Raw genomic sequence first — 15,525 nt, forward strand, 5'->3', positions numbered from 1 at the left:
AAAAGCAGAATGACAACCTACTGGGTGGGACTCCTGTGCCAGGAGAGGCTGACCTCTCAGCCTAGACATCTGTGCTTCTGCCACGGGGGCACATGGCCCTACACTCACAGAGAGAAAAGAAAACAGGCTTGCTAATATATCTACTGACAGATCCTCTCTCTGGTTCTCTCTTTCTCTGTGTTGTTTGGTAGTATTACTGTGATTTTCATCCTTGACTTAACCTTATATGATAAAATCTTAAATTTTGATCCTAAATAATAATATAGAAAAATAAATAAATCTTGTAGAGAAATATACACCTGGCACAGCTATGTATCAAAGGAGGAAATAAATGCACATTTGGTCTATTGCTAATTTCTTAACTTAAGAAAATTAATAAAAGGAAAAGATCTAATTAATCTTATGGTTACTTAGTCCTTATAATTTGTACTTCTTAAATAATAATTTGTATTTGAAGTTTGATGTGTAAGATGGTGATTGAGAAATGCAAGAGTAGGTTTTCACATGGAGCAAAAAGAAATTTTTATAAAGTTATCATTTAGTATTATATCACCATGGGAGAGATTAATTGAAGTAAGAAACAGCATGAAAATCCTATGGAATCAGCATCCGCTCCTACCTCACTGTAGTTGATTTTGTTCGTTCTTGCCAATGTAATTTCTGGGGTGTCTGGCATGATGTGGATCTGGGTTTTGTCTTTGTCCCAGGCTTCTGTGTATAAACGCTATCAAAGGAAACATATAATGTCACCAGGGAAAAAATTCAGTGTATAATTAGTAGGAGTCTCAGGGCCACTAAACTTTATAAATAAAAATAGCAAAACGCTATGCATTTTACACACATTATATATTTTATACACATTTCTTCAAGTGACATAATTAGTACACAGTAGAATGGGATATTTCTGATAAGCTGACTCTTATGTTAACTAAGAAAATTGAGAATATCTTTTATGCAAAAATGATTTTCCATAAAAATATGCCATTTCAAAAAACCCAGAAAACATTACTGAAGTAAATATTATAAATAACATATAAAATTTATAGGCCCTGACCGGTTGGCTCAGTGGTAGAGCATCGGCCTGGCATGTAGGAGTCCCAGGTTCGATTCCCGGCCAGGGCACACAGGAGAAGTGCCCATCTGCTTCTCCACCCCTCCCCCTCTCCTTCCTCTCTGTCTCTCTCTTCCCCTCCCCCAGCCAAGGCTCCACTGGAGTAAAGTTTGCCCGGGCGCTGAGGATGGCTCTGTGGCCTCTGCCTCAGGTGCTAGAATGGCTCTGATTGTGGCAGAGCAACGCCCCCAGATGGACAGAGCATTGCCCCCTGGTGGGCATGCTGGGTGGATCCCGGTTGGGCGCATGTGGGAGTCTGTCTGACTGTCTCCCCATTTCCAGCTTCGGAAAAATACAAAAAAAAACCCAAAACAACCATATCAAATTTATAGATAAATAGTTAGATGATAGATAGCTAGATGTCTTTTGTTATTCAACACTCTTTCTCTCTTTTCTTGATTATGCTTCTTCCCCTTTGATTCAACTTTAGGAATCCTACCTTGATTCTCTGAATTTTAAAGCCTCACCTTGTTCATGGTGAGAGCATTATTTTTGGCCAACACTTGTTCCAGAGAATCAGTCACACTGGTAAATTTAATTTTGTCTGGAGGCTGGCGATAGATTTTATCACTCAAAATTTCAGTTGCCTTTTTGCATTTTTCCACCTCCAAAGAGCCAATGGGAACCCAGCCGATGCCTCTCATCCACTGGAGATCTGACTTGTACATATTCTGTTGACAAAAACAGTCAATAAATATTTATCCTGCATTGGGAAAAAATTTCATTTAAAGGTTATGAAATAAAGTAAAAGCACTCTTGAAAATATAGTTTGGTGGAGAGGTAGGGTATTAGACAACATTCCTTTTTGGTCTGGAAGGTTAAACAAATAATATAAGGAATAAAATGCTATTCCCCTCCTTTGCAGAAACTGGTGAACCTGGTACCACCTATTGCTACCTTCTCCTAGGGGTGTGAGTTCACTAATTTCCCATCTTTGCATGCCATTATGATTCTCAGTACTCACGTCACTCTGGAGGTCATAGGCCTGCCGAGCGTGGATGACATCATTCTGGTCAGGCAGGCACGTCCACTGGTGCAGGATATTCCTGTAGTCTGCATCGCTGACTAACGTCTGGCACTTCTTGGCCAGCACCACCCCCAGCATGTCCACTGGGCTGGTGTACTTGGTCTTCCACTTCTCAAAGTCCTTCTTGTATTCCCTGTCACTCTGGATCTTGGCCACATGCATGGACCACACCATCTTGGGGTCATCTTTGATGTTCCGGGCTCCAATGTGGTGGCCGAGCTGCTTACGATAGCCTTCTTTATACTTGAACTAGGAGAAGAAAATTGCTGAACATTAACCATTTTAACTTTTAGTAGAAAGCAATTACTAAGACCAAATTTTTCTATTCATTGAAAAAATAATGATTTGACCCTAAACATATAAATAAGCATCTTATAAACCATTTAGAAAAATAAAAATGAAGACATTCTGCCATTCAGTGATAACCACTGAAAAAACTGCTTTTTGTGGTGTGTATGTGAGAGAGAGAAAAATTAAAATAAGTCATACTATATATGAGTTTGTGCCAGCTTTTTTCAATGATCACATAAGCATTTCTCCATATCATTAAATATTCTCTATAAACATGAATTTTAATGGCAGCAGGCATTCTATTATATTGGTATATATTAATATTTTTAACCTTTCTGTGATCATTGCACATTTATTTTTAAGTTATGATGGTTCCTTCCCATATTTTAGAAATAATTAAAAATATTTTTGAATAAATTTATGTTTTAAAGTAAATAAATTTCTGTAGGCAATCACTGGATGCAGGGACAAACATATGGTACACATGAATAGTATAGAATAATGTGTCCCATTTATTCAGCCATTGGAGGTTCACTGGTTCCTAGGACATGGATTCGTTGCTGAAGGAATCCATGAAGTTTGGTTTTATATAAGAATACATTGTGTGGAAAAGCCAGAGTGATGTCTGAGCTATAATCAAGCACCCAGCGCTTTTGTTCAGCAGAAAATAGACAATATTTTGAAATGCATGTTGCTATGAACTCAGCCACAACTAGCCTTTGAGTTGAGAATTTTATTGCCATTATTTTAAACTATTTACTGAGGAGGAAAAAACTGTTAGCAAGAACTTTAACCTCATAGATTAATTGCTCTACTATATATCCAGAGGGGAAAAAAACAAATCTTTGAGCCAAAGCGAAGGCAAAGAGCTCTCCAGGTGCACTTACCTCACTTGCAATGTCCCGGGAAGCCTTGGCTGCTCTGATGGGAATGGCGTCTAGCCGCAAATCATAGCCTTTCTTCTTGGCCTCTTCTAGGCCAAGTTTATATTGTTTCTGAAATAGATACAAATCATCCGAAGTTTGATTTATAAAGTACAGTGTAAGGAAAATATATCAGGCATCATGAATATACTGCTTACCTCACTATAATTTATTTTGTTCTGTTTAGCTAGTAGAACTTCAGGGGTGTCTGGCATAATGTGGACACTGGTTTTATCATTATCCCAAGCTTTCGTATAGAGGCGCTAAAACAAAGAAATAAGACATGACTAGCACAGACCAGTAATGGATAGTATATAAAAATAATCTAGCTCTTAATAAGAGTAAAAAGAGTCTCATGTCAGTAAGAAGCACAACACTCACTTAAAAACCACTTAAAAAAAAAAGCAAAAGAGTTAAATATGATTTTTTTTATAAAAATAAATTTTAGTGTACACACGCACACACACACAAATTAATACTCCTTCTAGGTAAAAAAGAACTTACACGGTTCATGGTAATCGCATTGTTTTTTGCCAAGACCATTGGAATGGAGTCCATCAGGCTGGAAAACTTGAGTTTATCTGGGTGTTGACGGTATACATGATCACTCAAAATCTGCATAGCTCTCTTGTTCTTCTCAGCCTCAAGAGAACCACTCGGTAACCAGCCAATGCCTTTTAGCCACTGAAGGTCAGCCTTGTACAAATTCTGAAATTGTAAGTGACAGATCACTAAACATAATAATATGCCTCTAAAGAAATAAAATATTAATAGTATATACTTCAACATTTGAATTCATGAGAAACTAAAAACTTTTGGTATGTCTCATGGATCAACAAAATATTCAGATAGAAGCAATATTTTGAAAAACATTTTAAATAGAAGCATGTAGAGAAAAACCCAATTCTTCTAGGACAACACCCTAGGTTTCTACCAAAGCAATGGGGATTTTGCGGGCTCTTTCTTTGTGGAATAATGTTTGGGTGACTAGATAGATTGTAGGCATTAGTCCAGGGAAGTAGAGTTCAGTTGTATAAACTCCCCTCCCCTTACTTTGAGGACCTTTGCTAGTCAGAAAAACATACACAGTGTTTTGTTGGCCAAAGGAAAAACTTATACTCACGTCACTCTGGAGGTCATAGGCCTGCCGAGCGTGGGTGACATCATTCTGGTCGGGCAGGCACGTCCACTGGTGCAGGATATTCCTGTAGTCTGCGTCGCTGACTAACGTCTGGCACTTCTTGGCCAGCACCACCCCCAGCATGTCCACTGGGCTGGTGTACTTGGTCTTCCACTTCTCAAAGTCCTTCTTGTACTCCCTGTCACTCTGGATCTTGGCCACATGCATGGACCACATCATCTTGGGGTCGTCTTTGATGTTCCGGGCTCCGATGTGGTGGCCGAGCTGCTTGCGAAAGCCTTCCTTGTACTTGTACTAAAGGAAAAAAGAAAGATGTCTCATTCCTTTCTAGATTAATTTATGTTGCTATCTTTGTGGCAGATTACAAAGCACATTAACTGCAAATATTTCACTAAGCCTAGAGAGCTGCAGAGTTTTGGTTTTGTTTTGTTTTTTTTGATAAGAAATATTAAAGGCTAACTCCAGCTCAAATTTCCTACATAAGAAGTGCATCCTTGAGCTCATCCTCACCCACACTACACCTCTGGAATCATTTCACCCTGTTCTAATTTGTTACTCCTTGAAAAAATTTGCTCAATTTAAAATGAAATTGAGACTGCTTGGAAGTGATAAATTTCAATCAATATAAATAGGATAAAGTCTTACCTCGCTGGCAATTTCTCGGGATGCTTTTGCTGCTTTGATTGGTATGGCATCAAGGGGAAGATCATAGCCTTTTTTCTTCAGCTCCTCATAGCCCATCCGATAGAGTTTCTGTTAGGAGATAAAGGTCACTTTGAGAAATAAACAACCGCAGCCTAAGGAATCCAATGTGCTAAATGTTTTAAGAGTTCATGGGAATAGTATCCATGCTTAGAATACTCAAATTTAATTGCAAATTAAGTCAATTGATTGCTAATGATCTTGTTTTAAACTTCAAAGCTCCTCGATGACCTAGATCAACAAAATCAAATGTCAGCTCTTTTCAAATGCTTAGGAGAATGAAGCAGAAGTAAATTGATAAAGAGATGAAATGAAATATTATTCAGGTGCTGTTTTCCAATTAACTTAGTGTTTCATTAGAAGTTTTTGTTAGAAAAGAGCAATGCCTTTTCATTTAACACCTCTAGTGGGGGAAAAAAACATGGCCAATGAGCTGTTTCTTCCATGTAGCTAAAGCATTGTGATATAAGGTCTATTTCACAGTATAAGGTCATCCTAAGTAAGATCACATCTGTAAGTATGAAACAAAGTCCTTCATAAATTTTAAAATATAAGATTATTTGAGGGAAATTGAAATACTGAATTTAAAAAACTTAAGTGAAATAATTTGTTTCTTCAGATTTGTTATATAATCATATAGTTGAGAATGGAATTTAATGTACCTTATCCAGAAATCAGATTGTTTAAAATGTCTATTGATTTTGGGTTTGTGTTTATATGTCTATTTTTTCCTTTGTGGTATTACTTTCATTCATTACTTAATATTAAAGTCTTTCTATTAAAGTTTAGAATTTGTCTATAAAATATTTAATTTTTATGTCTATAAATTTCAGAAGATTATGCTATAATGACAATAAAAATAAAATATGAAATTCTCTGCACAAGTTTTTTATGCTTATTCATCTGAAATTGCATTGAATTGTGTGTGTGTCAGGCACTATACCAGCAAAACACTGCAGATCCAATAGTAATTGTTTCTGCCCCTCAGAAGTTCCTATTAATATAGGAGGAGAGTGATAATAAACCATTACATTGTGACAATATGTGTAATAATGGACTATAAGGAAGAGACAGCACGTGCCCGCATCTCTGCCTACCATAGGGAGTGACAATTATGTTTATTTTCAAGCTAAAAGCAACTAAATGCGGAACCTGAGTCACATGTAATTCACTAATGAAAATAATTCAGGCATTCAAAATAACTCCAAACAAATTTACTGCCTTAGAAACAATTGAAATGAACTTTCTGAAAACACATGCTGAATTGGAAACTCACATCACTTGTGTTGATTAAGTTTGCTTTAGCCAGAATAATGTCAGGTGTATCAGGCATGATGTGGATTTGAGTCTTGTCCTTGTCCCAAGCTTCTCTATAAAGTCTCTAAAATGAGAAATAAGGGTTTTCAGTGGTGTTGTTAGATTAGTGACACAGTTAACTTCAAACAGGCTTAATATTTCAACTGAATTAGCCTTATGATTGATAGCATAAGCAGATAACATAAGCAGAAAATAGCTACAGTTCTTCTTGATTTATCTGGGACATAGTTGCCTTTCAAAATAGAGATTATGGATGACCCAAGTAATTGGAGCCTTTGCCAATATTGTTATAATTACTGTCATATGCAGTAATTCTCTATCTGTTAAATTGTAAAAGTCTTCCTCAGGGTTTAACTGGGAGACAGCCTTTACTTACTCAAATGATGACATAGTCAAGATATTTCTAGAAGTTAGGGTATCTCATTTTCTTTGTGGTTTATTATTTATAGTTATACCCATAATTATTTGGGGAAATCAGGATTCCCAAAAGGATACTGTATGGAAATTCATCAAAAATTCTTGACTGTCCCTGGCCATCCTGTATTTTTCTTTACAGAAGGGAAGGGGACGCAAACAAAAATCTTACTGATTTACTCAAACTAGAATGTTAACATTGTCAGAGAGATCCTGCTAAAAATACAAAACCTGAATCTAATCATGAGGATTCACCATACAAGCCCAAATTCAGAAAGAGTCTAAAAAATGAGTGGCCTGTGCTCTTTGTAAATGTCAAGGACTTGGAAGACACAGAAATAATGAGGAACCAGTTCAGTTTCAAGGAGACTAAAACATGACAAGTGAATTCAATGTGTGATCTTCAATTGCATAGTGGATAAGAAAAACTTAAAAAAAATTTTTCTAAAAAACATTAGTGGGTCCTAGCTGATTGGCTCAATACATAAAGTGTCAGCCTGATATATGGACATCACAGGTTCAATCTCTGGTCAGGGCACACAAGAGAAGTGACCATCTGCTTCTCTCTCCTTCTCCCTCCCTCTTTTCCTCCTCTCCCCCTTTCTCAGCTAGTGGCTCAATTGGTTCAAGCATCAGCCTGGGCTCTAATGATAGCTCAGTTGGTCCCAGTGCATTAGCCGCAGGTGCTAAAAATAGCTTGATTACTAGAGCAATGGCCCCAGACAAGGGTTACTGGGTGGATCCTAGTCGGAGTGTATATGGGAGTCTCCCACTATATCCCATCCTCTCACTTAAAAAAAAAAGAATATTAGTGGTAAATTAAATAAATTCTGTATACTAGAGTTGTTTCAATACTAATTTCCTGTTTTTGATCATGGTACTGTGGTTATGTTCTTGTGGAATAGTTCTTATTTTCAGGAAATACACAACAAAGTATTTAGGAATAGAGTGGAGAGAGAGAAAAAATAAATAAATGTGGCAAAATGTTAACAATTGGGGAATCTGAGGGAAGATATATATATTATATATATACACATATATTTATATATGTATATATGTATAAATCATTTGTACTATTTTTGAAACTTTGCTGTATGCCTGAAGTTATTTCAATATAAAAATTTAAGTCTCGCTAGTTCCTTGGACTTCTCAGTTTTTCTCTTTGGGGTGTGTGAGGTTGGCACTTTTCTCCTTCCTGAACACGCTTACTACAGTCCCTATAACCCAGAGAAGCTGATTAAAAACTTCAAGGCAAAAACAAAACAAGGCTTGTGAATTTCCATATGAATTTATCCTGGTTTTGTACTAACCTTTCTGACTAATTAAGATCAAGTTTCTCAACCTGTATTACAAGTCTTGTATACTGGATGATTCTTTGCAGGACCAGAGCGGGAAGGGGCCTGTGCTGTGTATTTCGGGATGTTTCCTGCGTATCTGACTTCTATCCACTAGATGCCAGTAGTATACCATCCTCAAATTGTCACAACCAAAAATATATATATATATATATATATCTAGGTCTTGCCAAATAACCCTGTGTGACAAAATTGTTCCTGGTTGAGAACAAGTAAGCAACCCATTTGTTTAATGGCATGTGTCATTTGTACCCCATGGAAAACAGAGAAAATGCTAATATTTGTTTATACTGAGATATATGTATTGGTCAAGGAAAAAGAGCAGGCTCAAGGATCTTGGGGCCCCTCTCTTGAGACTTAAGGGAATTAGTATCTCAGCATTTCTGTAACCAGTGCACACTGTTGAGAAGCCTGTCCTGAGGCATTAATGTTGGTAAATTTCATCAAAGGTTTTACTCTTGGCCACCTTATTAGCTCAGAGCTTTGTAAAAAGGCCTGTTACATGGAGAGAAAAACAAACAAACTTGGATTGTAAAGGGAAAAATATTTTGCTTAAATTTGTTGCTTTATTTGCCAGCTAGTTGGATTCAAATTTCCATCAGAAAAACAAAAAAGAATAATGAAAACTTAAACATTCAAATGAAGCTGACAGGTCAGAATCTACTATGAATCTTGAATACCAAAATAGCAAGAAATCTATGAGAGGTGGATTGGGAAGAGAGGAACTATAATTTATCAAATGCTTACTATAAGCTGGTTATATATATTATATGAAAACTAATATGTATGACATGTAAAATATTTAGCACTTTATATATATATATTTACATCCTTCTAAGACTTAACTGGTTATTATTATACATTTAAGCTTTCTTACCAATTCTAGAATCTCAGTGAACATAGTTCAACTTTTTGTAATTTTCAGGGTTATGCTTCTAACCGAGCAAATGATGATTATTCTTTCTCTTTTCTGCATAAAATTATTCTATACTACTGTTTCTCATTTATTTTATTCAATAAATATTTATTGAGCACCTAGTATATGCCAGACACTGATGACAGTGTTGAAGAAGGAAGTTGAAGACGAGATACAGAAAGATAGAGAGATAGATAGACAGATATATTATTATATTATCTTATATATTATATATAATTGTCTATGTATCTTAATCCGATAAACAAAATGCATTGTAATCACCTGGAGGAAAATATACTCTTTATAACCTTTCCATTGTGCCTTGTATAGTACTCAGCTTATCTCCATCATGCCCCCAAAGGGACATACAACAATATCTGGGTTTTATGCACTCAAGTTTCAAAGAAAAAAAAGCATGTTGAATTGTTTTTCATTACATTTTGGATAAACAAACAAGCTTTGAGTGACAAAAGTTGATGCTAACCAATTTTTACATGATCCATTGTGAAGTAGTTGATAATCCAAATAAAACAACTAAATATAACACATTATGCTGTGTTGTGCTATGCTATGTGATGTGATACTATGCTATTCTACTAATCTATTGAGAAAATTGTATTGAATACCTACCAAGTACCAGGCAGTATAATTTATTTCCAAAGAATTGTACTCACATCACTCCTATTTTTAGCATTTGCCTTGGCCAGAACTATGTCCATGGCATCAGGAATGCTGGTGAACTTGTTTTTGTCTGGAGGCTGACGATATTTCTTCTCACTGATGATTTCTGAAGCCCGCTTGTTCTTTTCTGCCTCCAAAGAACCCAGGGGACTCCATCCTATGCCTTTCAACCACTCAAGATCAGACTTATACAGATTCTGTGAAAATACAGAGCAAGCCATCAAAATCCCATCCTTATCTGCACCCTTGACTCAAGTGATTCTACGCATTACAAACAGATGCATTTTAGATCTTCAGTGATAATTCTTTGTAGTTTTTGTTTCTCTATGACTAAATGGCTACTCAAAGGAGATAGAAAGTAGTATATAAACTACAGTATTAGATTTAATAGAAGCTGACCTCACTCTGTAGTTCATAAACTTTTTTAGCTTGAATAACATCATTCTGGTCAGGCAGGCATGTCCACTGGTGCAGGATATTCCTGTAGTCTGCATCGCTGACCAAAGCTTGACATTTCTTGGCCAGCACCACTCCCAACATGTCCACTGGGCTGGTGTACTTGGTTTTCCACTTCTCAAAGTCCTTCTTGTACTCTCTTTCACTCTGCATTTTGGCCACATTCATGGACAGCACAAGCTTTGGATCATCTTGCAGACTTCGGAATCCAATATGGTGACCGAGTTGCTTGCGGTAACCTTGTTTGTATTTAAACTGAAATCAGATGAAACAGTTCTTTTATTAACATAAACAGAGGTTAAGTTAAGCTCAGTTTGCTTTATTTGTATGTGTGTTTTCCAAAATTGAAACAAGAGAAAGGATGTCTATGTTAACTTGGCAAGAAATATAAACACATAAGTAGAGGCTTCCAAACAAATGTAAGGTAGATGAGTATCAAGAGAGGTTGTAGTCAGAAATTAATTCTAATTAGAGGCAGAAATATATTCTGGAAGATGTGTATATTGTGTATGCTGATGTTAGGGAAGACTATGATAAAGCACTTGTGATGTCCTTATGGGATTAATGGGAAAGTTTGGGCTGACTGGCAAAAAATAATTAGGAAGATTCGAGACTTGATGAATAGTTTAATAGTGTAGATTAACTTATTAAGCAGCAGAATTGTTAGTGGTTTGCCATATGGTTATGTTATAAATTTGTCCTGTTCAGGATTCATTTCTTAATGCGCATATGGCTAAAAACAGTGACATATGTTAGATTAGAAAGAAAATTCTACATGATCTCAACATACTGTCAAGGTGGGTCAAAATGAACTACATAAAATTAAGAAAGTAAAAGTGAAATCCAGTATTTAGATTCAACTGGAAAAACTGCATTAGTACTGGATGACAATACAATGATAATAATGGTAGTAATAATAAAATTTACATGATCTTAGATGCTGAGCACACAGTATACCTCATGGGAATGGGTTCTACTCTCTTGACACCAAACTTCCTGGTTATGTATATTAAAAATATTCAGGGGTTCTATAACTTCTATATGGGCAATCTGACAAAATTGCTTGTAAAAAAGTAGTGTCACAGATTCTCTAAGAACACAGATAAAGACAAGTCAGAAGCTCATTTACTTTTGACTGACTTATTAACAGGAAAACAATTGAGAAAAGTTTTGAAAAAATAGAGTAAAATAAATCACAAGTGGAATGATCAGAATATAGAAGGACTTATAAAATGAAAATCAAAGGAGAATAAGGAACTTGAAATATTTGAAGAGCTATCAGGTGGAAGAGGAAATAGACTATTGTGTGGTGTAGAACTAGAGCTGTTCGGTAGCATAGTTGAGTTCCACGTAAGAAAATGTATACTAACAATTTGAGATGATCCAACAAAAAAATGAACACAAAAATTCTTATATTTGTGTTCACAGACTGAATGACCACGTGTTGGAAACTGAGAGAAGGTAGGGCATTAAATTATCTTCTACCTCTAAATTCTATCATTTTAATTTATTATTTATAAAAATAGCTCTAATTTCTTAAATTTTATAGATACAAGAACCATTTGAAACTGAGAGAAGATACAATCTCTACAATAGTAGAAAAGTTCACTTATAGTTAATTTTAGGGTAAGATTTCAAAAGTTTCTAAGTAATAGGTTCACGTTGAAAGAAAACAGGTACTATCAAATGTTGTGTTGTTAAAAAATTATTGCTATTTCTTCACTTCCTAAACTAGTTTTACCTCATGGGGAGCACATAAGATCAAATGAAAATGAGTTTAGGCCCTGGCTATTTGGCTCAGTGGTAGAGTGTTGGCCTAGCATGTGGAAGTCACAGGTTCAATTCTGGGTCAGGGCACACAAGAGAAGTGCTCATCTGCTTCTCCACCCTTCCCCCTCTCCTTTCTCTCTATCTCTCTCTTCCCCTCCTGCAGCCAAAGCTCCATTGGAGCAGGTTGGCATCAGGCGCTGAAGTGGCTCCAGTTGCAATGGAGCAGCGGCCCTACATGGGCAGAGCATTGCCTCCTACTGGGCTTGCCGGGTAGATCCTGGTTGGGTGCATGTGGGAGTCTGTCTCTCTGCCTCCCACTTCTCATTTAAGAAAAATACAAAAAAAAATGAGTTTATGATCTGGGGAACTTATTATCATCAATACTGCCATTAGTCCTCTGGTTTCATCACTCATTGATTATTTTAACAATAATTGACCTTCAAGCCAGAAAGAACATGCTTTTAGGTACATTAGATACATTATCTAATTAGTTTTCCAACACTTCTGGAGTACCACAGATTATGTAAATTAGGTAGAATCTTCCCTTATAATTTTAGAATTTGTTAGATTTGGTCTTCAGACAGGCTTTGTCTCCAAACCAATTCCTTATCTTGTTTGGTTTTAAAGATTTTGGTTAAGAGGTTGTGCTTCCCTATGAAATTCTGGTAATTTATTCTCCATAGTCAAAGTCCTCTGAAGTTTTTGTTGTTGTTGTTAATTCTTGGGATTAACAAAATGAGGCATTCAGGTGCCTGATTCAGATAAAAATATATTCTCATAGAAATCAAAGTAATACTTACATCACTAGCAATGTCTCTTGAAGCTTTGGCCAACTGTACAGAAATTGCATCAACTGGGAGATCATAGCCTTTCTTTAAAGCTTCTTCCCATCCAAGTTTATAGAGTTTCTAAAAATTAAAAAAAGATTTAATGTTATTCAGTGCTTATTAAAACCCCAACAGATCAGTGAATAAAAATTTACCTAAAGGATAGAGATCTGCCTCAACCCTAAAAATAAGGATAAAAACAAAACAAGTTGTTTAATAAAGCACTGACTAAGCATCACATGATCTGGCTTCAGATTTTGGGCTCTGATATACCTTCTGCCCCAGGGCAGTGGGTATAATTGAGTATGGCCTTTTCAGTTCAGACACAATATGGGCATATCAGGTATATCAAGTAACTTTCTCATGCTACATATTCATATTTTGAACATACATGTTAAAATACTTGATAACAAAAAGTTAGGCAATAATATTAGTTATCTAAGTGACAAAAGTAATAGATGATGAAATGCCTTTTATAAGGTGCAATAAATGAATTAAACTTTCTGAGTCAAATTCATGGAACAGATGCATGTGTGTGAACACTGGATAATAATCAAAACAGCTACTTACTATGCGCCAGGCACTATGCTGAGAGCCTTAAGTGAAATTTCACACTTGGTCCACACAGCAAGTCAATGCAATAGGCATTTTTATAGTCCCAAGTTTAGGGATGAGGAAACTAAGGTTTAGACCTAATAGTATACAACTTATAAATTGGCAAAACTAAAACTCACACCAGATCCGTTTGTTACAATATTTTCTTCCTACAATTATTTATTGATTTTCTTTTCTCTGAGGAGCACAAGTACTGAGAAAAACAGAACAGGCACAGCGCCTGGACCCATGGAACAGACATCGTAGCTGAAGCTCTTGCTTTTGACCACACTTTGCAACATCCCCAGGCCAGCCAGTTCCAATGCTTCAGCATTTACATCAATCATTTACTATTACATTGTTTAATATGTTTAATTAGTTTCAAGTCAAATTTTATGTAGCTTTACCTGACTGTTTTGTATTTGATTCTGCTTGGCTTGTAAAATATCTGGTGTATCGGGCATCACATGAATCTTGGTTTTGTCTTTGTTCCAATCAACAGTGTATAAGTGCTAGAAAGTTTAAAAAAAAGGCATTTGAAATTTGAATCACTTTTTAGGACAAACTGGAAAGAAAGAAGTATATATACATAGCAGAGTATTTGAATGTGTGCAATTTGAATTAGACTGAATTAATTTAGTAACTAAAGTAAGTATATAATTCAAAGGAGACATCAAAACCAAACTCAGACTTTAAAAAATAACCCTTTAAATGTCTTCTATCTTCTAGGATAAATCAAATGCTTAAGATATAATAATTAAAAAATAATTTCTAACTCAATTAAAAGGGCATGAGAAATAAAAATAAGAGGTAAGCAGCAGAAGAAACGGCACAGGGGCGTGCTCGGGAATGGTTTGACACTGCCTAGACGTGAGGAACCAGAATCAAAGGTCCCCGACCAGCGCCAGAGGCAGTTAGCCTGCCCTGCTGGAACTGTGTGGAAGGATGGCTGTTCTGTCCATACCTTGTTCATAGTATGTGCATTCTGCTTGGCAAGAACCATGTCCATGGAGTCGGTCATCTTCTTAAACCGGAAATTGCTAGGATGCTGGCGGTATTTCTGATCACTGGCATATTCAGTTGCTTTCTTGGCCTTCTCCACTTCTAGGGAACCAGCTGGACTCCAGCCGAGCCCCTTGTACCATTCATTGTAGTCTTGCTTATACACATTCTATGAAGAGAAGAGGCAAACCTACTTTACTCTATCAATTTAGAGACAAGGGGGTGGCATAAAAGACTGTGATCTCCCTTCCCATGCTAGGAATCCAACCATCACCCAGAAAGAAGAGAGCCTTACATCACTCTGCATTTGATTCACATTCTTGTTCAGCTGGATATGCATGGCGTCCGGAAGAAGGATGTACTTGTGAATCAGGCGCTTATAGTTGGTATTGGTGATGTTGGCTTGGGCATCCTTGGCGGCCGTGACACTGAGCATGTCAGCAGAGGTGTGGTAGTTGGTCTTCGTCTTCTCATAGTTCTTCTTGTACTCACGATCAGACTGTATCTTTGCCACTTTCATGGAATGGACTAATTTGGGATCATCCTCAAGACTACGGAAACCAACCATCTTCCCCCTCTCCTTTTCATAATTATGTTTGTATTTATACTGTGAAGAAAATTTGAATATTTATTTAGAGCAATTCTCTTGACTAGAGAAATCATTCTAGTGTTGGCACCCTGTATTTCATAAGAAGTAATACTTGTATAGAATTCTACAGTTCACAAAACACATTTTTCACATTTTTTTGTGTAACTTGATAGGACTTTACCTTGTGAAGTTGATAGCAGAGTTATTGTTACTGCCCTCACTTTATAGATGAGTAAACTGAGAACCAGAAGTGAAGGATTTGTAAGGTTAATAAGGATTATTACCCAGACCTTGTGATGATACACAACACTGACTTCTACACCTATCCTCTGTTAGTGGTAAAGAGGCCTTTAGTTGGTGATAAGAGTACAACAAATGAAAGAAAAAAGCAGAAAGTTCTAAGCAGCAT

The 15,525-nt window shown here is 36.4% G+C and overlaps 1 protein-coding gene across 27 annotated transcripts in view; it reads right to left on the reverse strand.

Moving 5' to 3' along the window:
- The window catches only part of NEB (nebulin), a 207,437-nt gene that overhangs the window by 121,641 nt on the left and 70,271 nt on the right, over positions 1–15,525 (reverse strand). For all 27 annotated transcript variants that reach the window (XM_066346075.1, XM_066346074.1, XM_066346072.1 and 24 more), the window contains exons 42-56: positions 14,823–15,134; positions 14,490–14,696; positions 13,933–14,037; positions 12,905–13,012; positions 10,278–10,589; positions 9,872–10,075; positions 6,472–6,576; positions 5,139–5,246; positions 4,476–4,787; positions 3,857–4,060; positions 3,511–3,615; positions 3,317–3,424; positions 2,076–2,387; positions 1,579–1,782; positions 620–724 (exon numbers count right to left, since the gene is read on the reverse strand). In XM_066346075.1, the coding sequence (XP_066202172.1) occupies positions 620–724; positions 1,579–1,782; positions 2,076–2,387; positions 3,317–3,424; positions 3,511–3,615; positions 3,857–4,060; positions 4,476–4,787; positions 5,139–5,246; positions 6,472–6,576; positions 9,872–10,075; positions 10,278–10,589; positions 12,905–13,012; positions 13,933–14,037; positions 14,490–14,696; positions 14,823–15,134 (2,811 nt within the window). The remainder of the gene's footprint in view (positions 1–619; positions 725–1,578; positions 1,783–2,075; positions 2,388–3,316; positions 3,425–3,510; positions 3,616–3,856; positions 4,061–4,475; positions 4,788–5,138; positions 5,247–6,471; positions 6,577–9,871; positions 10,076–10,277; positions 10,590–12,904; positions 13,013–13,932; positions 14,038–14,489; positions 14,697–14,822; positions 15,135–15,525) is intronic.

The sequence above is a fragment of the Saccopteryx leptura genome, chromosome 7 (genome assembly GCF_036850995.1).
Source record: "Saccopteryx leptura isolate mSacLep1 chromosome 7, mSacLep1_pri_phased_curated, whole genome shotgun sequence".
NCBI classification, from domain to species: Eukaryota; Metazoa; Chordata; class Mammalia; order Chiroptera; family Emballonuridae; genus Saccopteryx; species Saccopteryx leptura.